This window comes from Podarcis cretensis (assembly GCF_951804945.1).
Source record: "Podarcis cretensis genome assembly, chromosome: 15".
NCBI lineage: Eukaryota > Metazoa > Chordata > Lepidosauria > Squamata > Lacertidae > Podarcis > Podarcis cretensis.
Genome location: NC_137185.1, coordinates 43,992,768 through 44,019,747, shown reverse-complemented (window position 1 = coordinate 44,019,747; position 26,980 = coordinate 43,992,768). Strand labels below are relative to the sequence as shown.

The following is a 26,980-nucleotide window of genomic DNA, read 5'->3' as shown; positions in this document are numbered from 1 at the left end:
ATGTATTTTGCAAAAGCCTGCCTATCTTCTGCTCACTTTTCCAGGTACCGAATGTACAGAAAGAGCCAGACTACGGGCTTTCCATCCCTAATCACAATCTTTTCTGCACCAAATTATCTAGATGTCTATAACAACAAGGGTAAGATTTTGACTCTGCCCAGGATGCCAATGTGAGGTTATTATGAATTCTTTCCTGATGTCTTGATGTGTCCACTTTTAATAGAATCTCTAGCTCTTGCTTACCTTATCTTTTGCTTCTTAATACTTGGTTTCTTAAAATGGACGTGGTTTGTGCTTGGGCATTCTGCCAGAAATGTTGGGTCCCCACAGATTTGCAGGAACAATTCCATGTAAGTGGGGTACAGAAGATGTGTCATCTGAGAGGGATGGTTGGGATTTGGAGCAGCGGTGTCTGCATTCAAATCATTGCTCATTCAGAGGTTTACTGTGTGGCTCAACCTAACCTAGCTATCTTACTATCTTTTTTTTCCAAATAATTTTTATTAAGTTTCCATATACCATACCAATCAAATCATATTACAGTGGTGCCCCGCAAGACGAACGCCTCGCAAGATGGAAAACCCGCTAGACGAAAGGGTTTTCCGTTTTGGAGGCGCTTCGCAAAACGAATTTCCCTATGGGCTTGCTTCGCAAGACCAAAATGTCTTGCGAGTTCCTGCGGGGTTTTTTCCCTCCCCCCCCCCTTTTCCTAAGCCCTAAGCCGCTTATCAGCTGATTCGCTAAAAGCCGCTAAACCGCTAATAGCGCTAATCCGCTAAGATGTCAATGGGCTTGCTTCGCAAGACGAAAAAACCGCTATACGAAGAGCCTCACGGAACGGATTAATTTCGTCTTGCGAGGCACCACTGTAATTATTCCAAATCCTACCAATACAAATCATAAAATCCAAATCCAATTATTTTGCCAAATTATAAATTTTTGTGGGGGGTACCCATGCTTCGAGATCGGTAGGAGTCCAATCATCTTATATTTTCTGCTGCTTTGATGTTCACAGTCCCATCCTCTCATCTCCTTGTTGTTACCCTTTTTCTTCTCAGTCACCTCCGAGTTATCTCCACAAGTGAGTTGAAAGAAACAGTCTTGTTTATATTTCTGTGTGAACTTTGTAATGCTCTCCCGTAATTCATCTCACATAGATCCAATAGTCCAAGAGTCCCATTCGAGCAGCCGTCGCCATCTTATTCAGTTCCGATGAAATACAGTCTAAATGTCTGCTCGTTAATTTTCTCAGACCCGTTGTATCATAAATCAGTCTTTCCAGGAGGGTGATCGCCCTTTCGAATTTACGATCTAAACCTGACACCAAAACAGCGGCTCATCCTCCCTAAGACTACAAATCTTACAACGAGGTCTGTTTCTCAATGGTGGATCACTTTTGTAACTACGCCACAAAGAAAGCCTCTCTTCTTTCCAGATCTTTTCACGAAGTAAAACCTTTTATATTTTTTTTCTTTCCCACACAGTTTATTTTTCATCTCACTTGCAATTAGTTGTTGTGACGGTTCTTCTAAGGGGGAGGGTTGTTAGGTAATCATATTAAAAAAGAAGAAAGTTTTTCCCTCCTTTCCGTTCCGTTCAACATACCGAAATGTCTGTAGTTCTTTGATGCTGTCTTCTGTTCCTTCCGTCCCATCATTCATCGTCTCAGTGGTAGAATTATTTAGCAGATAATACCCTCCTGGGGACGCAGGTGGCGCTGTGGGTTAAAGCCTCAGCGCCTAGGGCTTGCTGATCGAAAGGTCGGCGGTTCGAATCCCTGCAGCGGGGTGCGCTCCCGCTGCTCGGTCCCAGCGCCTGCCAACCTAGCAGTTCGAAAGCACCTCCGGGTGCAAGTAGATAAATAGGGACCGCTTACCAGCGGGAAGGTAAACGGCGTTTCCGTGTGCGGCTCTGGCTCGCCAGATGCAGCTTTGTCACGCTGGCCACGTGACCCGGAAGTGTCTCCGGACAGCGCTGGCCCCTGGCCTCTTAAGTGAGATGGGCGCACAACCCCAGAGTCTGTCAAGACTGGCCCGTACGGGCAGGGGTACCTTTACCTTTACCTTTTACCCTCCTGACCTCGCTCGAAGCATGTGCGTTTACTTCTCCAATTTTTTTTCCTTTTAAGCAACGCAACCAGTTTCGCTCTTGAAAGCGGCATCTGGGAGCTCTGAGCCCGCACGAGAGCTATCCGCCCAGTGCCCCCACCCCCTGCTTCTTTCGAACTCGGGGGTGATTTATGGGCAACCGTGGGCGAGGCAGCATCTTCCCACCCCCTGGGAAGACGAGGGAGACTGATTTTACTCCCCATAATCAGCCTCTAATTACCTCGTGCGAGCCGGGTAGATGATATTGTCGGCCATCTTCCAAGGCGCCCCCAGCGGCCCCCCTACTTAGCTATCTTACTATCAATGAGGAAACAATTCATGTAACCCTCAGCTCTTTGGAAGAAGAGTGGGTGTAAATGTGATAAATACAATCTTGGAAGGACTGAACCAGAATCAATTAAATGCAATTCCTCTGAAGCTTGTATGTTAGAAATAGTGTTTGTTCTAAAGTAGTTACTGACCTAGTTTGGATTTAACACTAACCCATAGTTTAGTGTAAAGTGCACAAGGCTGCTCCCCACTCCTCCAGTGGCCATGGGGAGGAGATAGGAAGCACCTGCTTCCATTTTCAGCTAACTGCGGTTTGTCATCCAATAACTGCAGTTAGTTTAACATACCGTGGCCCCCTAGAGTATAACCTCTATCAACCCTCAACACTGGCTGTGCTGTTCTACAGCATGTGGAAGCCCCAATCTGTCCAAGAAATGCAGACTTGTGGACCGTCGTCTGAATTGTGCTTGTTTCAGCAAACCATAGTAATAATAATTATTATTATTTTCCCCAGCCACTCTGGGCAGCTTATAACATATCAAAAAAACATAATAAAAACATCAAGATCAGACGAAACAGCTTGTCCTGCTTCAGATGAAATTACAAGCAAGCATTTGTTGACTCCTGAAGGAAGTACTTCCAATCTATTGATCGCAGCTGTGCTGGAGGGGAAGCGACAGTGTATGAGTCTGAGGCCTTAAAGTCATGTGGCATTAAAGCATAGGCTAGTGTTAACTTAATAATAAATTAAATTTTATTTATATGATTTCTCCCCATCCTTCTTCAGAAGACTGCAGGATAGGTAACAACATTTAATACACATTCCAAAATTTAAAAACAACATATGAAATTCACTCTTAAAACTTTTATCAGAAGAAAAACAACACTTGTAACAGTAAATTTCACCTGATGTCTGATGGATATTTTGACATTCCTTACTGCCTCTCTCATAGATGGTGTCTGATTTTCATAGGGATTTCTTTACACAGCTGTATAATTGCATTTCCTAAGTTGTGTAACCCTGGAGGACAAAGATAAAATCAGCACTCTTGTAATTTCTCTTTCTCCTTGTTTTCTTCTAGCTGCTGTGCTGAAATATGAAAACAATGTCATGAACATTAGGCAGTTCAACTGTTCTCCACACCCTTACTGGCTTCCAAACTTCATGGATGTTTTCACATGGTCTTTGCCTTTCGTAGGGGAAAAGGGTAAGAAGGAGATTGCCCAATAAAATTATTGATAAGCAAAGCAATTCTCAAAGGAGCAGGAAAACAGATCCTTATCAAAGGAGCAGGAAAACAGATCCTCCTGATGCAGTAGGATTGACTAGGCTGGATGTAGCCTTGGGCAGCCTGTTGCTGCCATAGAGGAGAGACATTTGTGGATTTGGCTAGCTTGCTCACTCCTGAAGCAAAGAATTTAGAAAATTCTGCAAAATTTGGCCTTCAGGCACTCAACCTTCTGTTTTTTTAAAAATATATATATAATAAAAAATAAGCATGTTAGTGGCCATTATTGTGTCATAGGAAATTTTCAAAATATATTGTCTCAGGTTCAAAAATCAGGGTACTTGTGTGTTTACAGCATTTATGTACTGTTTTCAGCTTTAAAAATCCTTAAATCCCCATTCAGACATGAAGCTGACTAGGTAATCTTAGACCAGTTGTACTCTCTCAGGTTGTTGTGAGGATAGCCTTGGTGAAGAATTGACGTTTTTATCCCCCCAAAAGTTTTTGATTTCAGTTTCCACTGAAAGGAGGCTGCATTTTAATATTTTAATATTTTAATGTTGTATTTTAATCTTGTTTTTTAAGTTGTATTTCAATCAGTTGTTCTATATCGGGTGTTAGCTGCCCTGAGCCCAGTCTTGGCTGGGAAGGGCAGGGTATAAATAAAATTTATTATTATTATTATTATTAAAACGGAGGGCACATGGTATGTTTGCTGTGTAAGCAGTCCTGCTTGTACACTGTCTCTGGTTCTACTGTTCTCCAATAATGAATTGGGAATTGGGAGTTCTGATGGGGAAAATTGTTTGGGGACTTTAGGTTATAGATTGAAGGAGTTTAAGAAGCACCATAACCAGAGAAAATGGCGTTCAGCGATAAAACAGAACTTTTTAAGCGCAAGGTGTAGTTTGCTTTTGGCATCTGAACCAGCAAACAATGTATGTTTGCCCTCCAAGACACCATTGCAAATAACAGTTTGAAGTTGGTTTCCAATCCTACTTTGGCAGGCATTGAAACAGAGCGTGTTTGAGGAATAGGAAGGATACAAGCACAAGGTTTGTTCACGTAATAATCCATGATGTATCATCATATGTGAACAAGCCCATTCACATGCTGTGGCAGATATAGATACACACATAAACACGCGCGCACACAAAGTCTCTAATCTCTTGCCCATTTCTCATTATTTCCTGCAGTTACAGAGATGCTGGTTAACATCCTTAACATCTGCTCTGATGATGAGCTCATTTCAGATGGAGATGAAGCATTGGACGGTAACAAAACCTTTTTACTTTTTCAGGGGGGGTTAGGTTTGGTTGCTTTCAAGCACTTTTGGAAGAAATGACATTCAAAGCTGGATGTGCTGCCTTGTTCTTAGCACCTTTTTGTTGCCATCGTTTTCATTCATAGTTTAAGCTCACTGTCTTTGGCTGTTTTACAGACAATTATTTCTCTAGCGTAATAAGAGCCACTCTGCGCCCCCCCCCCTCCCACCTCTCACTATGGCGGTTTCCTTGATCCAGCAGCAGTAACTTGGTATTTGTTCAGATGGAATGAAGGAGGAAAGGAGAGTTAGTAAGAGGAAGCCTGACCAGCGTGAGCAGCTGCCTTGTTCAGTTTTCATTTACATCTGCTGCCGCTCCTTACGCCCCAATACAGATGGATGGATGGAGTTGTGAAATTGGCTTGTCCAGTTATAATAATCAACTTCCAGTCCACTCAGTTTCACTTCTGAAAGAAATTGCACATTTTAAACTGCATAAGTACATATGTAGATATGCACCCATCTTTTATAAGATTAAAAAAAATCCCTCAGTTCCAGAAATATTCTGAGCCTGTGGGTGGCGGAGCAGCTGATCATCATGGGCACTCTTTCGTATGCATCTGTGACAGTTGCAACAAAATGTACACATGTATTTTTGCAAAACTACTGGTCATGCTTCTGGGGGCTTTTGGCTTTCCCAAGGTTCAGCCTGAAGTGCTCGAGGAACCCACATAACTAGTTAATGCTGCGAGAGGGGGCACAAAGACGGAACAGGCAATGGCATCTCTATGATGCCACCTCTCTGGAAGGCTACCCAACAGTGTGCAGTGTTAAACTAGTGACAACTAAGTATGCAGGAAAACTGAAGACTACTTTTCTGATATTATTACAATTATAGGAATTTTTGCTGTCTTCCTTTGCTGCTTAATTGTTTAAAAAATGCTGGCATTTTGCACTGCTAGATCAGTTCTTTTGATCATTGGTCATTGGATTGGCCTTTCCATCCTTTTTGCACAATCTGCAGAAATAGATCCAACCTCCTCCTTTTTGGCCCTTGCTAGTAGTTTATAGAATTGTAGAGTTGTGAAGGACCACGGGGGCCGTCTAGTTCAGCCCCCTGCAATGCAGGAATCTTCTGCCCCATGTGGGGCTCATACCTCTGCCCTGGAGATTAAGAGTCTTATGCATCTGAGAGACAGAAGGAAAACTGATTTGTCCGTCTGGAGTCTGACAGCCAAGTGAGCATGACACAGGTGCAGAAGAGAACTACCAGCTGACCCAGCGCTAACCTTCATGTCCCATTGCACTTAAAAAAGAAATGTTATTCCCTCCCTCCCATGGAAATTTAAATTTGTTTCTTCTATCTCTGTCTTCATCTCCTTGTTACTTGGTGTCTCCTCTCCCTGAAGATAACTACATTTCAAGCTATCCGAAAGGTACCCAGCTAGAATTTGCTAAAAGCTTAATTCTCACTGCCTGTGCCACCAGATTTCCTTGGAGTGGATTTTGAATAGCTGACTAGTTGAACAGTCTCGCCATTTCCCCCTTCTTCCCCATCAGTTTTAACATGAACGTGGTGCATTTGGTTTTTGTTTCTTTTTTCCAACCCTGTTGTGTTCCACCAGGAACCAGAGCGATGGGGGTCACGTTTCTCTTTGACGTTTGAATGCAGCCACCTTGTGCATGGCTGATCCATTGGTGCATGTCAGTTCTCCAGTTTGGCTTGTCCTGTTCTTAATGCATAGTCGGGCAATTAAAAAAGAAGATCTTAGCTTAGAGGAGATGTATTTATCATTCAGTGTACAGTTGAGCTCCCAGAACCTCCATGCTTTTCAGTCCATGTTTGGTCTGTGTAGTAAAAGGGAGTGTACTTATCCCTAGCACATTGTATTTGTTGAGGACTCAAGCAAAACCACAAGATTCCAGCCATTCCTTTGTCTGCATCTATGCCAAAGGTGGTGCTTGTGTGACCGCTCTCCCTTCTGCAAGCACAGCCCAGCATCCTGATGTCTTCACCCTCACTTGGGCTTGTAGTTGTGTTCTTGCCTTGCAAAACTGTGTCTCAATGGCTGAGTCATTCATGTTACATCTCATGTGTACTGTGGTCAAACATGTCTGGGCAGGCAAAGAGGTCTGCTGCTCCGATCAACACTTGTCCTACTACTTCTGGTGCTCCTACTTCCCCCTGTTTGGACTTCCTCTTTGTGTGTCATTCTGTCCATCACCTGCTGCCCCTTTCATTCAGTTCATTACCATTCTATGGAATTTAGCTGTAAAGTTGTAATCGGATTTCTCTTTCCTAGAGCCAAGCAGATGCTTCATACTGGCATTGCCTGAGCCTTAGTTGTTTTCCTCCCTCATTCTTTTAAACCCTTTTTGATTTTTTCCTAAGGAGGCACCACTGCCCGTAAAGAGATCATCAGGAATAAGATCAGAGCCATTGGGAAGATGGCACGAGTCTTTTCAGTTCTTCGGTAAGTTTGCTCGCTTTGGTGAATCTCAGCTTGAGAGAGAAGGAATATCATTTTGCCAGATTGCCCTGGCTGCACCAGGGCAGAGAATGAAAGGTCGGCAAGTCTTGGACCAGTGCATGTTAAATGTTTAAAAGTCCACTGCTACAGGACTGATTCGTGTGGGACTATCACCTGGAATTTGCACTCTCCCGGCAGGGAGCCAATTCTGTGGGAAAGACCCTACACAGTGGTGGTCTTGTAAAAGTTACAGCCAAGCTGCTCCCATTGCAGGACTGTTAGAGATGTAAAGTGTCAGTAAGGATTGTTCAGGGATTTTTTTCTTAGTACATTCATATTCCACCTTTCTTCTATCATAATTGGGGAGGGGGTACAAGACCTTTGTGGACTTTGGATTTTTGTTTTGATCAATAGATTCCAACACCCCCCAAAAAAAACAACCCAAGATTTGATTCTTAAATGCTGTTTTACACATGATTGGAAGCTGCCTTGTACAGTGTAAAATTGTTTCTCTCTAGCCCAGTATTGTCTGTCCAGAGTCTCAAGGCAAAGGTCTTTCCCATCATGTGAAATTGATTCTTTTAATTCAGAGGTGGGGAATATTTTTGGCCCAGTGGACCAGACTGTTATCTGTCCCTACCCTCATGGGCCAACTTCAACATATTGGTGGGATTAACCCACCTGTTAGTCACCTGATTCAATTATGAAGATATAAGAACAGACGAAGGACAGGTGGATGTGCCTGCACACCTGTCAAAGGTCCCTTGCGCAGCATCTTCTGAGTGCCTGACAGCCAGCTCATTGTCGCGTGCTTGGGAAGGGCAGTGTGAAGCTGGCGAAGCTGCTTTATGCAGGGGTTGACTGCCTGATGGAGCTTCCCACAGAGAACTCAGTCATGGAACCGATTCAGCTGGGTCCCTTCCTGCTCTCCACCTGTTGTCAGGTGTGGGACAGGTGGCTGTGGTTTGAGGAAAAAGGCCTTTGGGGCTAAATTGGGACCCAAGGTGAGCCCAACTTGGTCCACAGGCCAGAGGTTCCTCACTTCTGTTTTTATGGGCGATGCCAGAGATGGAATTGGGGACCTGCATGCAAATCATGCTCTGTTGGTGCCCTGTCTACAGGCCAGCAAATATGTGCTCAGCAGGGAGGTGTATCCAATCCCAGCTCTAAATGCAGCTTTATGGCTCACGTATTTACAAACGTAACAATTTCACGCACATTAAAATGTTTAGCAGTTCCCTAAAAAGATCTTGAGTGTGCAGCTGAGGAAACCTAAGAGGTAGGATCAGATATAATTGGTCACTTTGCCTCTTTTTCTTGCAGGGAGGAGAGTGAGAGTGTTCTGATGCTCAAAGGACTGACTCCTACAGGTACTCTGCCCCTGGGAGTCCTCTCAGGGGGGAAACAGACTCTACAGACGGGTATGTATATGTCATAGGTGCCAACTCCCTGGGGCCCTGGGTGCCCAAGCACCCACAAAATTCCCCATGAAGGGCCTGGGCATCCACAAATTTTGGTGCCAGGGTCATGCACACTGCATGGCACCCACAGCCCTGGGCACTCATGGTTGTGGGGCCAAGCTGGCACTCCTAGTATATGTGCAGGATAAGACCAGGTGTGACGTGTTAAGAGATCATCTAGGTTTTGTGGGGGAGGCACTGATATTTCCACTGCTACCTCCCCTTCCCCTTCCCCTTCCCCTTCCCCTTCCCCTTCCCCTTCCCCTTCCCCTTCCTCTTCCCCTTCCCCTTCCAATTCCCTTCATAGATTCTGCAGTTCTGTCACCAGAAAAGATGGGGTTTAGATGTCCCCATAAGCTTACAGGCCTTTAACTCTGGCACTGAATGGGGGGCGGGGAGAGAAGCTCAGTTGGTGGAGCATGGGACTCTTAATCTCAGGGTTGTGTGTTTGAGCCCCACGTTGGGCAAAAGATCCCTGCATTGGACTAGATTGGACTAGATGACCCTTGTTGTCCCTTCCAACTCTACAGTTCTTTTATTCTATTATTCTGTGAATGAAGCTTAGAGGAGAATAATAGGAGAGGCTGAGAACACTTGGACTAATTTAATAGAAACCTGGCAATGGGACTTGAGGGAAGGATTTCATCCAAGGCATTTGTATGATGTTGTCATAGCTGGTGATCTTGCTGGGAATAGAGACTTGAAACTTGCATAGTGTTCTGGAATCTGTTCTTTGAACAACTATTCAGATTTCATCTCTTTAACAGCAGTTGCCCTTTAGACTTCTGCTGCTGTGTAAGAGCATGTACAAATGCCATCAGCCTGCTTTTTTGTTCCCTCCTGTACTAAGCCCATCTGTTCTCAGTGCTAACATTGAAAACTAACAGCTGTGAGTTTGAGATTCTCTTTCTGGGTAGGTTTTTAATATGGACATTTATGCTGGTGTTTCAACTTGTGTGTCCTTCTCAGACAACTTGGGCTGGGGCACAGGTACCAGTGCTTATGATGTGTGCAGACCACTTTTTCCTTGGCTTTTTATGTCATTTCATTCTTGTCCTTCATGGACTGGAACTAATCTGTGCACAATTGCCAGCTCCATATACACCCATTGCAGTTTTGATGAAGAGAAAACAAAACTTAAGTTTACACTGTTGCACTGAGGCACTCTCATAGCTGGATACAAGATGTTAAAACTATTAAGCTGTTTCTGGTTGTAGATCATTCTTTCCTACCCTCTAGTATAGTGCCACAGCCAGGTTTAGCATCTACTGAAAGAGATAAACTGATGAAATTAGATGGATGAGTGCAATAGGACAAATCCACAAACAACTATTTAAAAAGAAAGAAAGAATCTAGGCAAGAGGTGCGAGCAAATACCAGGAAGAGAAAGACATCACAAGACTTGGGTTGAGATTAATTAGCTCAGCATTTTAGGACTCTAGCACACGCACAGTTGATCTTAAACAGGCAACTTATGAGATGTGAATCTGAGATTCTGCTTGCAAGCAACCAGCCAGCCAGCATTGGCCAAATGTGTCTGCAAGGAAGCCCATGTGCACCATCAGGTCAGTGCAGCTTGGATAGTTCTCCCAAATCCCTATATAGGCTTCCTGGTCAGACTTGCTCACAGGTCTGCCCAGTAGGAGATCCAGCTCTTACTGCTCTCTGTTGGCTTTGGGCTACAACTTCCTTGCTCTTGCTTGGCCTTTGCTTCATCCTGCCCTGAAACTGACATACAAGCTTATACCTCCTGAATTGAGGTAAAAGCATTTGTACACAAACATGTGTACAAATAGTGACTCATCATGTTGTGCAGTGTTGGAATTTGTCCCTTCCTTTTGTGAATATCAGTGGCAGATCATACAAACAGCAATCCCAAAACCTACCAGTCTGGATGCATCTTTAGGGAGTCGTCTTCATGCATCATTGTTTGCCTGTACACACTTCCCCATAAGAAAAGGTTTTAGAGAAGGCCATTCTTTTTCAATGACATTTAGTATTGTGACTGTCAATAGCTGATACAGTTCTGGGGTTTTTTCACACCTGCCAAAATCAAAGCAATCAAGAGATCCCAGCAAATCTAAAGAACTCAGCTTTCTTAATGTTGAGATAAAATTGCACACCCAAAATCTGAAGTGTTGGGAAATTGTGAATATTTGCAAATATTTTTTCAGCTCCAGTGTATACTTCCTGTTTTGTCACATGTACACTCTTCCAGAACAGCATGCTTGCTTTTTCCTACATTAAGGTGGTATTGTGTTAAATTTTGTTAATCTACTGCAGATAGCACTGAAGGTCAAGCTTTGTGGGCAATCATGACTGGTTGTGAGGTCAGCAAATGAGTTATAGCAACATGTCTCTCTAGAGCAGGGGTCAGCATACTTTTTCAGCAGGGGGGCCGGTCCACTGTCCCTCAGACCTTGTGGGAGGCCGGACTATTTTTTTGGGGGGAGGAATGAACGAATTCCTATGCCCCACAAATAACCCAGAGATGCATTTTAAATAAAAGGACACATTCTACTCATGTAAAAACACGCTGATTCCCAGACCATCTGTGGGCTGGGTTTAGAAGGCGATTGGTCCAGGCCTTAGTTTGCTCACCCATTCTCTAGAGGGAACCCTGTGATCTAGCGTTTTAATCCTTTTCTGCTGCCAGCCTTCATGTTTGGCATTGAGCCAGGTGATTTTATTTCTCATCAATTTTGGATGACTTCCTGGTGTACTGGAAAGAGGCTTGCTTTGGCACTTGCTAGCCTAGATTTTAAATTTCTCACATGGAAGAATATTGTAGCAGAATCTTCCATGGTCAAAGGAGGTGGTGAGTTCCCTTCTTTCTTGCAGGGGAAGGCTAGACTTAATTTTCCATATAGTTGAACATGTTTTTTCTCTCTAATGGAATAGGAAGTTGGCAGATGAAGGTGTAGGTGTCAAGAACTCCCTTTCTTGAGCTCTGCAATAAATCAGGCTGAACCATGTGCTTTAGAGACTGACTAGGTGTCTAATAACTTGGCTGACTGTTTTTAACTATTGCTACATCAGATTTTTAAACTTCATAGAAACCTCCAAACATAAGCATCTAAAAGCTTCCACTGAACCGTCATCACACTGAAATTAAGCATATGAATTTTATGAGCATTGTAACTTTACAGCATCTGTTTTGAGCTTCAGTAAAGAGAACATATTCTCCTGCTCATTTCCTCCTGTTTCTCTGTCACATTTAATCTTCACACATACCTTGTTTTCTGCATGCAGTTTCTCCTTCCTCATCTCCCAACCAATCCCTGACTTTACATTTCCCTGCCTTTGTCCTCATTGCCTGAAAACTCTCCCTTTGTACATCAGAGCATCAGCTCTACTCAGGCCCGTATCCGAGTCAGTTTCATACCTCCATTCATTCCACCTTTTTAAAAAAATAGCTACTTAGCTAATATAAGCCAAATTATCTCCTTCTAGAATTGTCTCTGAGACCAGTGTTCCATCAGTAACAATGTCTTAGCACACCTGTTTTTTAAGGTTGTGCTCTCCCATGCAAGCCTGAGGCTGAGAGCTGGCAACTTTACCCAAGGCTGCATAGAGGGATTTGTGACTGCCTGAGCAGTAGTTTTCACTAAGGTCCAGCACTGTGTTCAGGGAGGCATTCAGTCTCCTTTAATGTGTCATTTGTTGCATGAAAAACAGGACTTGTTTCCTGGATCATGAGATCAGAGATCCTGAACTTTGTCTTGGTCTTCACAAACTTGCATGCTGTAGCTGTCAGGTAATGTTTTAATCCAGCTCCAGCCCAGCACAGAAACCAAGACCTCTTTGTTATGCCCCCCAAAATGAAGAGCCTCAACAGGGATGCTTTATCACCAGCAGTTCCAGCACTGAGGTGCAACTCAGATCAATCAATGTATTTCATATCAGAGAGTTCCAGTATGAACTCTCAACACTTGGAAAAAACGTTTGATGCCATCAAAGCCTTTGAAGATAGTGCCTGGATATGCCAGATCTTGAAAACATGGGAGCTGTGCTCTAGTCATGTATCAGAAAGGTCCCCACCATTACCTAGTGCATGTGTGAGCAACAGCCAGCCAGGAAGCATGGCCCTTTTGCCATGGTGTGCTTTCACCAAGGGCCTATTGTCACAGCTGTTGCATCACCCCAAAGCACCATGCTTTTTGAAGCGATACTGTGGCACCACCACAAATCTCTTTCCCAACAAGTTAGGACTTCTGTTTCACATAGATTTGATAAAGGCCGCATTCAACTGAACTGGATTTTAACCAGTGCTCCATTGTGGTTTCATGATATTGATATATGTGTATGCTGTGGTTATCTGTTGTATGTATATGGTTATTTTGTTTAAATGGGAATTTAGTACACACTTTTATACGCAATTTGGTCTTGTTAGTGGATGATCTGGGTTACTGGGACTCTCAGTGTGTTTAGAATTCTATCCATTGGCAATCTGTCATGTACCTTTGGACAGACATAGGCAAACTCGGCCCTCCAACTCCCATCATCCCTAGCTAACAGGACCAGTGGTCAGGGATGATGGACATTGTAGTCCCAAAACATCTGGAGGGCTGAGTTTGCCTATGCCTGCTTTAGAAACTCCCAGGCAAAGTGAGAAGGTAACATGAATATATATTTAAAGAAACATGAACTGTCATGGCAAAACACACTTTACAGTAGTCATATTATCTCTGGCAGTTTGGAACCACACAGGCCAACATGCAAGAATGGCCCCCTGACATTGCTCAGACATGATCTGTTTTATTTATTTTAAAAGTTAATTTGTTGTATGTTGTGCTACAATGCTCTGAAAATACAAATCAAAGCTAGAGCATCAAAGCTCAGCAAAATACATGTTGCTAAAGTGCTCCTAAATAAGAATTGTTCTGTATTGTTTCTGAAACAACTGCCACAGATCTCTTTGCGGCTGTCTGAGGGCAGCTGGTTCCAAAGGCAGGGGCCATAACCAAACCAGCTATTTGAAGGGGCATGCAGGAACACTGTGCAGATTAAAGTTTCTATTCTATAGAAAGCTGCTTGCCTTATTGGAAATCCCAGTGCAAAGGTAGAGTGGGTGCTTTTTGATGGCAAAAACAGAGGATCTTTGTTCATAGGAAATGATATGACATAGTTATAAAACCATTTTGGGAGGTGGGATTGATCTGGTGTTAAACAAAGCAGGTTAAGTCTGGGGCTGAAGCATGGAACAAGCAAGTATCCCTTCTATTATACTCTTTTCTGAGGAAAATATGTGTTGGTTCCAGCCATGTCTGTTGATTGCAGCTGTGGCTATTAAATGCAGCTGTGTGCACCAATGGGGATATGTTGCTGCCTGGTCCCATCAGTCATGGAAGAAGCTACCTCCTGGTTTTGAAAAACCAGTCCTGCCATTCTCTGTTCTTTTCCCCCTTGGGGCTTGGGATAATTAGGTTTAAGGAAGAAAACTATAACTCCCCTCTGTCTCTCTGCCCTATTGCCACCATCCTCTTCCACTGGTTGTCTTCACAATCCTCTCGGTTGGGACTGGGAGGGTTGTAGATCTCTAACAACCATGGTTATGTTAAAGTTCACTCACTCTTTTCTGTCTTCATTTTTGCATGCCACTGTTCCTTCTGTATTACAGCCACAGTAGAAGCGGTAGAGGCACGGGAAGGTATGGCTAGAATCTTGCAAGAAGCGTGATGGTTTGTGTGTCTGCTGATCATCCCCCCCCCGCCAAGAGCTTCATTCTCAGCAGCAGTACGAACGCTTTTTACTCTTGCATCACCAGAAGGGGGAGAAGGGGAGAGGGACATGGCCTGGCACACCTCCCACCCCTGGGGTCCATCCACATGGGGAGGATGCACAGAGGCATCCGTCAAACTCTCTACCCTGCTTCTATAATCTCTCCTACATGGTCTTCATCATAGCGTTAGAACTGGGTAGGCTCAAACAGCCATGGAGATATAATGCTCCATACTGTGACATTATTTTTATTTTAGATGAACAAAGCCTACCATTCTATGTTGGCTTCAGGGCTACGGTGTGGAATTGGACCCATCCCTTGAGACTTCTAGCTGTGCTGAGTTACAGCAAGAGTATTGCAGCTGGCTCAACCATGGTAGGCAGACTTGGCAGCTGCCTGGAGTGGCACAACTCCAATGGGGCTCCTGCCTTGCCAGAAGCAGCATGCAAGTTGTGTTTTGGTGTTCCTCTCGAAAGGTTTCTATCAGCGGCTGATGGAAGTTGTAATCTGAAACATCTTGAGAGTAGCCAGTTTGTTGGGCAAGGCTGGCTTATCTGTCCTGCCCCGTCCATCTAGCCCAGTATTACCTTCTCAAACTGGCAATGGATCCAGTATATCTCACTCCAGCAATCACCCCAGATCCTTTTCCTTGAGATGCCAGTGATTGAGCCCAGGACCTTTGGGCATGCAAAGCAGGCACTCTCTAGCTGAGCTCTAGGAATGTGGTGCAGAATCCTCTGCACTCTCAAAATGACCACCATGAATAGGGCAGCAAAGTGCTTCCAACTGGTCCTGAACAAAGTCATAGAATGTGCATCTTTGTGACTCTTCTTGTTCAGGACATATTGCTGTCCAGTAACCACCATTGGCCTTCCCTGTGGGTAGGCTTGTCAGAGCTGTAATCGTCAAATGGCTCTGTCTCTTTACTTTCTCATTTACCACAGTCATGTGGCAAGTACCTCTGTGATCTGCAGACACAATTTTTCCCGATCCTTAAAGAAATTTGTGCTTTGCAGAAAAAATAACCATTCTAAATTCCTCTAGCTCTTTGCTTTTTCAGAAACAGTGTGCAAAAGGAAATGTGCTCTGCTCTGGAACTGATGGAGAGAACAAGACTATTCCACATGTGCGCCTTGTCACACTTGAGGCTTTTCTTGGCATTCCCTTCTTGGTCATGCAAGATTTAAAAAATATATCTACTGCTTTTTTTATCCAAAGATTAGTTTCATTCTCCCATTCTTTGTTGTGTTGTGAGTGTGTGGTGTTGTACTGAAGTATGTGACTTTGATTTAGTCCTCACTATTATTTTTGATTTTATGTTTTTCAGTTTTCAAAACTATGCTGCTGTTTCACTGCACTAATGCCTCGATTATTGAGCACATATCTGACTTGATTATTTGTTTCTTCCAAGATTAGGCCAGGAATTGTACTGAGAAAAAAGCAATACTAATGAAAGTCCCTTACAGGGGTAATTTTGCCTAGGAGTTTAGGCTGGGGAGTCAGTTTTAAGAGCATCGAATGTTGTTTGAGAGGGCATCTGTTCCTACAGTGTATACATGTATATATATTTTTGTCTCATTGTCACATCTACTCAAACAGATGCAGCAGGCTTTTGAAGCAGTGCAAAAACCAACTGAATGTGTTTTTGAACAGTGACCAGTGGAATGAATGTACACACTGTGAACAGAAATCCTTCTTTCATAATATCTTCAGCTCTGAGAGGAAAATATTTCCAGCCTTACTTAAAGAGACGTCTTTTCACATCATGGGCATAATAGTTTGTCCTGTCCAGTGTAAAAAAAAACCCATACCACCTCCCCCAAGTCAGACACATGCTCCATAGTCACAGCTCTGCATAGTAACTGCAGGATGGTATGTGTGCACATTTGAGCAACCAGGCTTGGAAACTTGCTCTGATTCCTTTTTCTTGCTCTTTCTCCTCCACTCTAGCCATCCGTGGATTTTCGCCACAGCACAAGATCCGCAGCTTTGAAGAAGCAAGGGGACTGGACCGTGTCAACGAGCGCATGCCGCCACGCAAGGATTCCAAGCACCCCGATGGGCCGGTGAACTTAACCTCCACAAACTCTGCGGAAAAGAACGGGATGGGGAAGAAAGCCCAGTAACAGTTCAGGCGCCGCCCACTCTGTCTCACTAAAGGATCCAAAACTTAATGAATTCTATTTATTTATTATGAAGGGGGAGGGCAAGGGGGGGGGAGAAACCAACTTAGCCTGGAGGCACATCCATAATCCAGTTTGCATCCATTCTGTAAGAGAGGTGACCATTTTGTAAGTTTTTAAAATTTTATGTTCAATATATAAAAAGTCATCTTTTTTAATTTAGGAATGGGTCTAAATACTAGTACATATATAAAGTGTTGTTTTGTACAGATTGCCTGTCCCTGCCAGGAGGGAAGGAGCCTGTGCATGTGGCTGGGTGGGGTGGGAGGAAGGGAAGCAGAAACAACCCAGGGCAGCTCTGGGATCTGATTTTATAATGGAACCGTTTCAAGTTATCCTTGTTTTTTAGAAGTGGCAACTTTCATTTGAAAGCAACATTTTTCTCCTCCCAGATTTTGCTGTGTTTCTTCTATTTCACACTGCATCTGATGCTCCAGCAGTTGACTTCCATTAAAGGCATGTTGCATAGGGCAATTGGTAAACTTTCTCCTTTTTGGAATCCTGTGTCACAAGGCAAATGTTGACATGCGCAGATCAGCTCCAGGTGAATGTCTGGAACTGGAGAAAAGGATCTACCTAATCCTGCCTCTGCCCCTTCAGATGTTGCCATTGACTTCCCTTCAGGAATCCAGTTTCAGGAGAGAAATGAATTCTCTTGGAATAAACCAGTAGGTGGGCTTTGATGAATGTGATCTTGCAGTCTCCATTCATCTTGAGTTCACCCAGCTGGTTGCTCATGTCGTTCCATGAACATAACCATATTTGACATCACACAGGTGGGATTTATGTGATTTTCTCTGACAGGAAACTAACCTCCACAGATTGTCATGGACTCATATTCTTAATGTAAAAAAACTGTACAAAATTAGTATTTTAGGAGTGAGATACTTTCCCTTCTTCCCACATAATATTCCTCTCCCACGCTCCATGATGTGAGCTCCAGCACAAAATCTCTCTGTGATATGTCCCCCAGGAACCCGCTTCATTTCCAATTCATGGCTTTAGCTCTACCTGGATAGTGTGGGAAACGTGAGGTGTAGGAGGAAAGGTAAAGTTTTGTGCAGAGTTCTGCACATCAGCAGCACTGCTTCCTTTGTCTTTGTGTATCCTATGTGGGACAAGTAGAAAAACCCACAGTGGTTATAAATGGGTGCTCACTTGGGAGTCTCCCTTGAGGGGGGAATGGGCATAAGTAGACCTGTGAAGGCTCCCACATTTGGCTCCTGCCTACAACTGGCAAAGCTCTCCTGGGCTGACTATAAAGGGCTTCTCGGTGATCTCAAGGGCACAGCCAGCAATGAACGGCTGATACTCCGGCCCCTGTAATTAGCGTCAAAGTGATGCTACAGCGTTTTGTGATCAACAGCGTTTTGGACCAAATTTTCACAATCAAAGCATTTCCCATCAGCATTGGCTCATGGTTCTGGGAGTGCCTAATCCCACTATTTTCTGGTCAATGCCAGGCTGTATTCAGTTTAATTCTGCTCAGAATAGACCCACTGAAATTAATGGACCTAAGTTAGTCATGTCCATTAATTTAAGTGGATCTACTCATCGGGTGTGACTAGCTTAGGGTACAACCTCATTGTGCTCCTTTTAAGAGGCAGCATGAGTGAAGAGGCAGGTTGTTTCAGCTTTGTAACAGGAGACACTACTGCTTCCTTCTTCCTCATTACCCCAAAACCTTAAATGTGACGACCAAGAGTAGCTATATGTGGAAAGGGTGTTTGCAAGGAGGCTCAGGCCGCTAAGTGCTCAGTCCTGGCCAGGAGCCCTGATGGGCCACAACACATGCTAGGGAGCTTCACGGTGCCCACCTGCCATCATAACTTTGTGTTTACTATGGAAAATTCTGGCATACTTGTGACAAGCACTTTTGCCATGTAAAATGTGCAGCTCCCAGGTTTGCATCTGGAAACCCTAAACCTGTAACTTTTGCAAAGGGCAGGAGACCTTTGGGCAGATTCCTTAGCACTTCTCTTGAAGTATAATAATAACATGATTGATTGTTTGACAGAAGGCGTTAGTCTTGTTCTCTGCCAAGTGTTGCAAAAACCACTAAGGGCTCTACAGATGTGTGCAAAATGTTTACTGCAAGCTGAATAGGTGACCTGTAAGTATAGGGGTAATGTACTGTGCCCGTTTTGTAATGAAAGCAGTACGTTTTCTCATACTACCAGAAAGGAAGTCACAGGCAGGTCGGCTTTACAGGTTGGTGAGAGGGACAAATCTTAAGAGAGAAGATGCAATCCTTTTGGCTCTTTTTAGTGTGAGTGAATAGCCAAATTACATTGTATGGAGAAACTTCAGTAGAACTGAGTGGAGTTTTTGAGGAGAAACTGTTTAGTCAGCAGCTTGAGCATTCTTTGAGGGATATTTATTCAAGTCAGAGTTGGAAGCAAGGGGATTATGTTCTAATGTGCCAAAGAATAGCAACCAAACAGATGTGCTTGGAAGAAGGGAACCCTGTGTGTGGAATTGAGCCTGTTTAGTTTTTTTATCCTGACTCTGATGGAAGCCAGGTGTCGGTGGCAATTGTATTATTATTATTTAAGCCAAACTTGGTAATTCATTGGAAAGTGGTGCAGATACCTTCCTCCTGGAGTTCAAACATTACCCTTCCAGGCACTGTTTGGGGTATGTCTGAAGCAGTCTTCCACAGGGCCATTCTTTCTTCTGCCCTCTTGTAACTTAGTGACTTAAGCAAATGACACAATCAGACAGCATAGAGGTGTTGCATAAAAGGATGCCTCTTAATCACAGTGCTGCTGACTATTTTTCACTTTGAACATAGGCTTTCTCCGTTCATAATTATTTCACATCTTGGTTGAGAATTATGAAATGGCTTTGTTTGCATTTTGGAGCAGATGCAACTTTGGGATTATGTACTCATGACTATCCTTTTTACATGAAACAGTGCAAACATTTGTTCCTCTTGAAGATGAAGGGATTTTATTTATGTTAAAGCTATGCACACCTCTTATGGCTTCTGTTGGAGAAAACCATGGCACTTACTCTTTCAGAACAATACTGATAGCAATCTCTTCTAGAGAGATCTCATGTTTGCTGCTTGGTAGGATGCAGACAATCTGGCTTTAAGTGGAGTGTCTTCAGTTTAAGAACTGCAGATTCTTACGATTCAAAGGGAATTAACACCTTTGCATCTACCTGACTTGACATGGTTGTTGCTGCTGCTGGCTTGTGAACAGAAGTCTCTATATAGCCCAGGGAGCCACGTGGAAGGCACCGCTGGGAGCTCTGGTGTCACAGGACAATTTCTGGGCCCTTTGGTGTAACAAGAATAAAGCTTGGCCATCATGCTTCTCCCATTCATCAGCTTTTGGAAGTTTAAATTCATGGCAACAATACATGGCCCCTCTTCTCTCGCTAGACACAGTTGAAATGTTGCGCTTGGACTGCTGATTTGTTAAAGCGAGAAATATTTGGGCCCTTCTCTTGGCTGATTCTTGCAAAATAGCCAGGTATGTCCTTCCTTCACCTCCTCCTGCATCTCTTTGTTCCCTGTTTTGATTTTTCTCCTCTCAGGTGAAATAGTAGTCTTAAAAATATGTCCATTTGGTGCCCCTTATGCCCCCAGAGTTCTGACAGGATTCCATTTGCTCTTGGAGGAAAGGGAGGCTGCTGAAACAGCCAGGCTGGGCAACTGTCCCAAGGAGGGGCAACTCTGAGGCAGGAGGGCCCACTTGGGGTCTTTCCTGTTCCTTCAGGGTTGCTTTGACACTAAAGAAAAATGTATTCCCTGTTCCATGTACAAAGACATGACTCGCTGGCTGTCAGGCCAAGCCTATGCTCTGGTTGCCAAGGGAACGCTGGCTCTGGGGCCTCTTTGCTTCCTCCTCACAGCATGCAGCGTTCAGGGGTGGGGAGCTGGTGGGGAGAGTGGGTGTTAATTTACCCCCCCCCCAATTAGCTCATGCGCCTTCTGTAACATGCTCTCAGCTAGCTTCCCCAAGTTTTCATGGAAAGAGTGAGCTAAATTCCTGGTACCCTGAAGACACAAACAGGCACAGTGTCTTGTGTGCTGAAGTCCACCCTTTCTCCCCTGGAGATCCTTGCTGCTTCTTTCCCCCCACCCCTGTGCTAGCAAACTAGAGTTTGAAATGCAGTATGGAAAGCAGCACTGAAGCCTTGCCTTCCCCTCTCTCCTCTGACTTGGGAAAGACAGCTGCCAGCCAAGGCTACCACCCCTTTCTGGCATGGACGTAGCACCAGCTTCTCTAAGGCCCAGTGCCAAGGAGACATTCCTTGATCTCAGCCAGGGCTCCCTCTTAACCAAAAATGTGAAGTTGATGAGAACCCAGATGAGAACCATAATAAACGCTGGAGACCCACTTAACCCTTAAACCAAATGTTCTTGGACCCCAGCTCCCATCAGCCCGTGGTAAGGAACGATAGGGCTTTTAAAATCCTAACATCAGGAGGGGCACAGGTTCTTCACCCCTGCCTTGAACTATGCATGTGAGGTGGCAAGTGGTTGAGAGGTAGGGAATGTTGCACCCACAGCACCCTTGGAGGTATCCGTGGTCAGAAGATGACAACCTAAGAAGCCATACTCTGAAAGGAGCAGCCATTAACCACATGAAAACCTGACGTCCCAGCAGGCAATTCCAGCTGGGGATTACTGACCAGAGCAGTGGTGGGTTGCAGGGCGGGAGGGGGGCTTAGATATGAGATGGCCCTCTCTAATTCCCCCCCTCCACCCAAATACTGGGGAAATGCTCCTGGGCCAGCTGAAAAACCAGCAGCAAATCTGTCTTAGAGCCGTGAATGCCTCAAGAGGCCTTGCCTCTGCTCATCATCCCACCCATTCTCCACCACTCCGCTGTCATTGTTGTTTTGCTTTTTAATTTCAGGGACAATCATGAGCAATGAAAGCAGAAAAAGAAACATTTTAAAAGCCAAGAAAGCCCGCCAGCCCATGGGACTTCAGTGTATTAAAGGCTGTGTGTGCTACCCCCTTACTGTGAGGTTGCCTATAAGCACCCTTTTTTTAAAAAAAAAACAAAATGTCTTGCATGATTTAAAAAAGCAAGAAAAAGCAAGGTGCATGTAACAAGGAGGGGAGTCAACAGTGGGTCTTCCAAACTTCAGGACAAAGGTGCTTTCACCTTATTGAAGAGAACCTGCCCTGCCATGGTGCCGCAGTCTGCTTGCACCTCCCCAGTTTAGCTAATCTTGATTCTGCTACCAGAGCCTCGTGCCAGCTTGGCTCCATCCCAGAAAAGGTGGAATCGCAAACCCCAGGAAAGGTGTGGGTGAGGACTGAGGTTCTTGATTCTGATGTCGTGTTTGCCCATTGTCTGGAGGCTGACTCCTTTCTTTTCTTGCTCTTTTTTTAGTTGCGTTTAAAGAAGAATGGTGAAAAAATGTTATTTATTGGCAGAAATTATTAAATATAATTTCTCTTTTGTGAACAAGGAATGAATTTGTTAGAACTGTCTTACTGTAAATTGGAAAGTCATCTTTAAGGGGGGGGGGGAGTTAAAAATTAAATGACAGTTGTTTGGCTCCAGTGTCCTTTTTGGGAGTTCTTGAGTGGCAGCGCACTTCAGACATTTGCAAAGAAGGCTCTGAACCCTTTTTATATTTCTGACTTCTTCAGGGGTAGCAGGAATATCCTTTGATGGTACATGGCAGACTGCACTTCCTGCCTTGTGTTGAAGTTCTCTTTGTCTGGGTCACATAGTTAAAGTAGTAGTGGACCAGTTGAGAAATGAGGCACTAATTACCAAAACATAAAAAGTTCTACCCTTAGTCAACTTTGTAAAAATTGCAAATGCAGTTGGCACACCTGCTGAATAGATACCCAAACCGTGGCTTGGTTTGTTTTGATGTCTTCTCAATGGAACACCCCTGCAAGAATTAGTAGGAACTCAGTACAAACCATGCTAAATTGATTCCCTTCTCCTCCCTCAAGACAGTCTACACCAGTCAGGGCTGAAAGGTGGATAGCAAATAGAATGTCTGGATGCAGCAGAATGCCTCCTTCTTGCCTGGGTGCCCATTTGGGGGTGGGGAATGGAAACTGACCTTGCTTTTCTAGATGCAGGACAGCTAGCTAGGCTTTTTTGCTTCTAGTACTTGATTGACAGCCATAGACTCATGTCTTGGATAAAGATTATCTCCATCTTCCAGCAGTGGACAGCAATGGTCTGATTTGCTCTGGACTAATGACCGCATCTGAAACTATATGTTCCAAAGAAGTAGCAGGTTAGGCGGCGTTGGCTGCTGCTGCTGCTGCTGCTGCTGCTGCTGCTGCTGCTGCTGCAAAAGATGCCTTTGAGGATCCTGCATTTCTTACCATCCAACCTGGCCAGTTCCTAAGAAGTTCTGTGCTGCAGGTTGTCTTGCAGCAGTTTCTCAAGTGTTCCTGTCTGAAACCACAATTCAAATTCATTGCAGGGCTCCATAAAGACTAGGCATAGGTGATGAATGCTCAGTAAAGAGCCCCAAGAAGAGGGAGGGAGGCTGAATTGTTCTTGAAGGGCACTGCATGGTTAATTCACTGTGCCTGAAGGCAACAGATACCTTTGGAGCCCACAGCAGCAATACTAAAATATCACCAGCAGGTGGCGCTGATACCTTGAAGATGAAGTGTGAGAAGAGCTAATCAATTGAGTGCATTTAAGGAAACAGGAGGGACGCAGGTGGCGCTGTGGGTTAAAGCCTCAGCGCCTAGGACTTGCCGATCGAAAGGTCGGCGGTTCGAATCCCTGCGGCGGGGTGCGCTCCCGCTGCTCGGTCCCAGCGCCTGCCAACCTAGCAGTTCGAAAGCACCTCCGGGTGCAAGTAGATAAATAGGGACCGCTTACCAGCGGGAAGGTAAACGGCGTTTCCGTGTGCGGCTCTGGCTCGCCAGAGCAGCGATGTCACGCTGGCCACGTGACCCGGAAGTGTCTCCGGACAGCGCTGGCCCCTGGCCTCTTAAGTGAGATGGGCGCACAAACCCCAGAGTCTGTCAAGACTGGCCCGTACGGGCAGGGGTACCTTTACCTTTACCTTTAAGGAAACAGGAGACAGAACAGGTGAGAGAAGGAAAGCCACTACCTGTTGGAGTGGGCTGCGCTAGGCTAGGCTACATGCTCCAAAAGGCAATCCCATAATAGAATTGGAGAGTTGGAAGGGACCCAACGGTCACCTAGTCCAACCTCCTGCAGTGCAGGCCTATGCAGGTGGCCCATTGGGGATTCAAGCCACAACCTTGGTGTTATCAGTCCCACACACTAACCAACTGAGCTAACTGTCCATCCTGGCAGTGCTTCTCAGAACAAGTGTAAGACTTCTTCTTAGACCACGCAACCGGAGTGCTGGGCGCTTTTGCTTCTGAATTGCAGGTGCTGAGTAGCGGGGGGGGGGGGGCAAGGCCCCTCACCAGTATTTCTGATGAAATGGATGAGCATCCCCAAAGTTCTACAGCGGCAAGCCACGGGGCGTCCACACGTCAGCATGCCTTGCACCGTGCGCAAGTGATGTCAGCACACCGTGGAGCATGCTGGTGTCATGCGTGCCTGCTGAAGTTGCGTGGCTCTGGGCCCCCTCAATTGGGGGGGGGCAAGGAGGCGCGCATGCTCTTAATAGTATAAAATGTTGGTGGCCTCCATCTGCCTCAGGAGACCATGGAGGAGTGCGCCATTCAGGATGAAGTCTATTGGAAGGAGACAGGTTTTGCCTCACCTGGGGCAAAGGAGCGTGGCCGCTTGTGCTGCTGCAGAGGCACCTGCTGTTTCTTCTCTCTGCGCTCATTCCTCTCCTGGTCACTGCAATGGAGACATGTCCTGATGGTCTGTCTCCAGGAATGCAGTTGTCTGCAGGGGATTCCACAAGGCGCATTGATGGCGAGCTGGACAAGCCTAGTGGCAAGGCAGCTCCGGCAATGGCTGGCCTCTCCAGAAGGATGTGGGAGAATGGGATGCGAGGTCTAATCCCAAAAAGGAGGTCTACCAGGCGTGCATGATGGGCACGCTGCTTTGTGGAAGTGAGTCATGGGCAACTTACAACCATCAGGAGTGACACCTCCTTGCCTCCCACATGTGCTGTGCTGTGTCAGGAAGATTTTGGGTATCACATGGCAGGACAGCAAGCATGAAACTGCCATTTTAAAATGTTTTGTTGAAATATTTATCTTGGACCATTCACTTCAAAGTGGGGGGATGGTGTTGGCATGTCAGGCCTGCAGAGGAAGATGTGGGAGAGCAGCACGACATGCCCTTGGGGAGGGCACAGTACTTTTCTTTGGGGGGGGGGTTGCCTCAAGTGGCAAAATGGCCCAGCACTGAAAAGAGGGGTGTTCGGATTATTCTTTTTGACACTGTTGATAGTTTTTAAAAAATATCAAACTCCACACTTGTATACAGATTTTTAGCAATGAAGCAGCTTGGTCTGAGACTACTGAGAATACCCTTGTTAAATACAGAGGGTTCTCACTGGCAAGGGAGGTGCACTCTACATGCCCATTCCCTTTATTTATGAGGCCCATAGTTCCTAATTAATTTTCTTGCACTATTACCTCGTAAACTCCTTTTCTACCCATAGGCCTTTATTTACCATCCCCTGCACAGTCCCATTGACCCCAGGGCCAGGGGGGCAACACTGACCACTTTGGGAGACCCTCTTTAGAGTGGAGCCTAGAATGGGGTGACCAGTGTGTGCCTCAGTAGCTTCCTCTGGTATGAGCAGAGCCTCTGAGCCCACCCCCTTGCTTACTGCCCCCTTTCTCATGAGGAGGTGAGGTTAGTCACCTTATTTCCCCACCAAGAAGGAGAGAGAGCTGAAGGAGTAAGAAGAGCAGCTTTCCTTCTGCTGCTTTCAGTTTTATGCGCTTTTCAAGGCTCTGTGCAGCATCTGAGCAGCTGTGAAGGCAAAGGAGTGGCTGAGAGGGTGGGAGAGGAAGGGGGGCAATCTAGGAGATGGCCGTGGGGAGCCAGCAAAAGAGAGTCTATGTGCCCATGCATGTGCGTGCGCATGCACACACACTCCTACACCCCTACATCTGATCCAGTGAAATAAATACAGTGGTACCTCAGGTTAAGTACTTAATTCTTTTCGGAGGTCCGTACTTAACCTGAAACTGGTCTTAACCTAAAGCACCACTTTAGCTAATGGGGCCTCCCGCTGCCGCCGCGCCGCTGGAGCACAATTTCTGTTCTCATCCTGAAGCAAAGTTCTTAACCCGAGGTACTATTTCTGGGTTAGCGGAGTCTGTAACCTGAAGTGTCTATAACCTGAGGTACCACTGTACTCCTTAACCTGCCTACTCTCCTTAAAAAACAAACTCAGATCACAGATTATATCTATCTCCTTCAAATTAGCGGTAAGCAATGACAGATCCTGTGCTTTCTTGCATGGCCATGCTGTAAAAGCAGAGATCCGAGACATGGATCCTTATTGATCCTCTTAACCTTTACAACGGATTCCCTCACAACCACCATCAAATCATAGAAATCATAGGTCAATCCTGAGCCCACAGGTGTGTTCTGTGATTTATTGGAGGTTTTATTGTCATTGCCTGGGCAAAAATCTTAAAGGTTAAAGTGGATCCATGTTTTTCTGCTGCTGGCAAGTGCTGCTGCATCTGGGACGCCCCCTCCTTGCAGTCTACCAAGGTATGTTTTAATTTTATTGGGTGTGGGGTGTAAAGATCATACAAATTCAAGCAGATTCTATTTAATTCTATGGAATCTGACTTTTACCCAGATTCCATGGTTAAGAAATGAATATTGGGGGCAGGGGCGGGTATGTGTGTTTTTCTGCACACCTGCCTGCTTTCAGTGACCTTCTCCCCCTCCCTGGGAGAAGGAAGTTACCCAGGTGAACTCCCTTAAAATTAGAAACCTACCCAGGGTCCAAAAAACAATGGCACCCCCTGCACATTGCAAGGGAATGCTGACATTTTCTCATGGAAGCACAGGGAGTTCTTCCACAGAAACTCCTGGACTTTTCAAGGAGACAGTTTGAGAAATCCCTGGTTTATCACCAAGCTGCAGAGGGTTCCCCCCTTCTGATGACACATTCTCCTCCTTGCATCCCTGGGAAGCCTGTCTGAGGCTCTCTCACAAAGGCAAAGCTTAACCCTGGAACTATTCCTGGCAAGAAGGCTTGACTAGCCAGCTTCTGTTATGCAAAGTCCCTTCCTTTTCCCTTTTCTGCCTGTATTTGGATCAGCCTTACCTAATTGATGCTGGCGTGGTTGGCAGTTTGTGTTTCAGACACAAAGGCTAAAGTCCATGTGAGTCATATTGCAAGTTCTAGGAAG

General features: G+C 45.1%; 1 protein-coding gene across 4 annotated transcripts in view; it reads left to right on the top strand.

The window, feature by feature from the left end:
* The window catches only part of PPP3CC (protein phosphatase 3 catalytic subunit gamma), an 81,387-nt gene extending 64,206 nt beyond the window's left edge, over positions 1–17,181 (top strand). The window contains exons 8-15 of one of the 4 annotated variants that reach the window (XM_079955089.1): positions 45–139; positions 3,461–3,586; positions 4,804–4,881; positions 6,281–6,307; positions 7,264–7,345; positions 8,666–8,763; positions 14,423–14,452; positions 16,475–17,181. In XM_079955089.1, coding sequence (XP_079811215.1) covers positions 45–139; positions 3,461–3,586; positions 4,804–4,881; positions 6,281–6,307; positions 7,264–7,345; positions 8,666–8,763; positions 14,423–14,452; positions 16,475–16,650 — 712 coding nt within the window. In that variant the 3' untranslated portion in view covers positions 16,651–17,181. The remainder of the gene's footprint in view (positions 1–44; positions 140–3,460; positions 3,587–4,803; positions 4,882–6,280; positions 6,308–7,263; positions 7,346–8,665; positions 8,764–14,422; positions 14,453–16,474) is intronic. The other 3 variants (XM_079955087.1, XM_079955086.1, XM_079955088.1) reach the window with 3 other exon arrangements.
* The last annotated feature ends 9,799 nt before the right edge of the window (positions 17,182–26,980 follow it).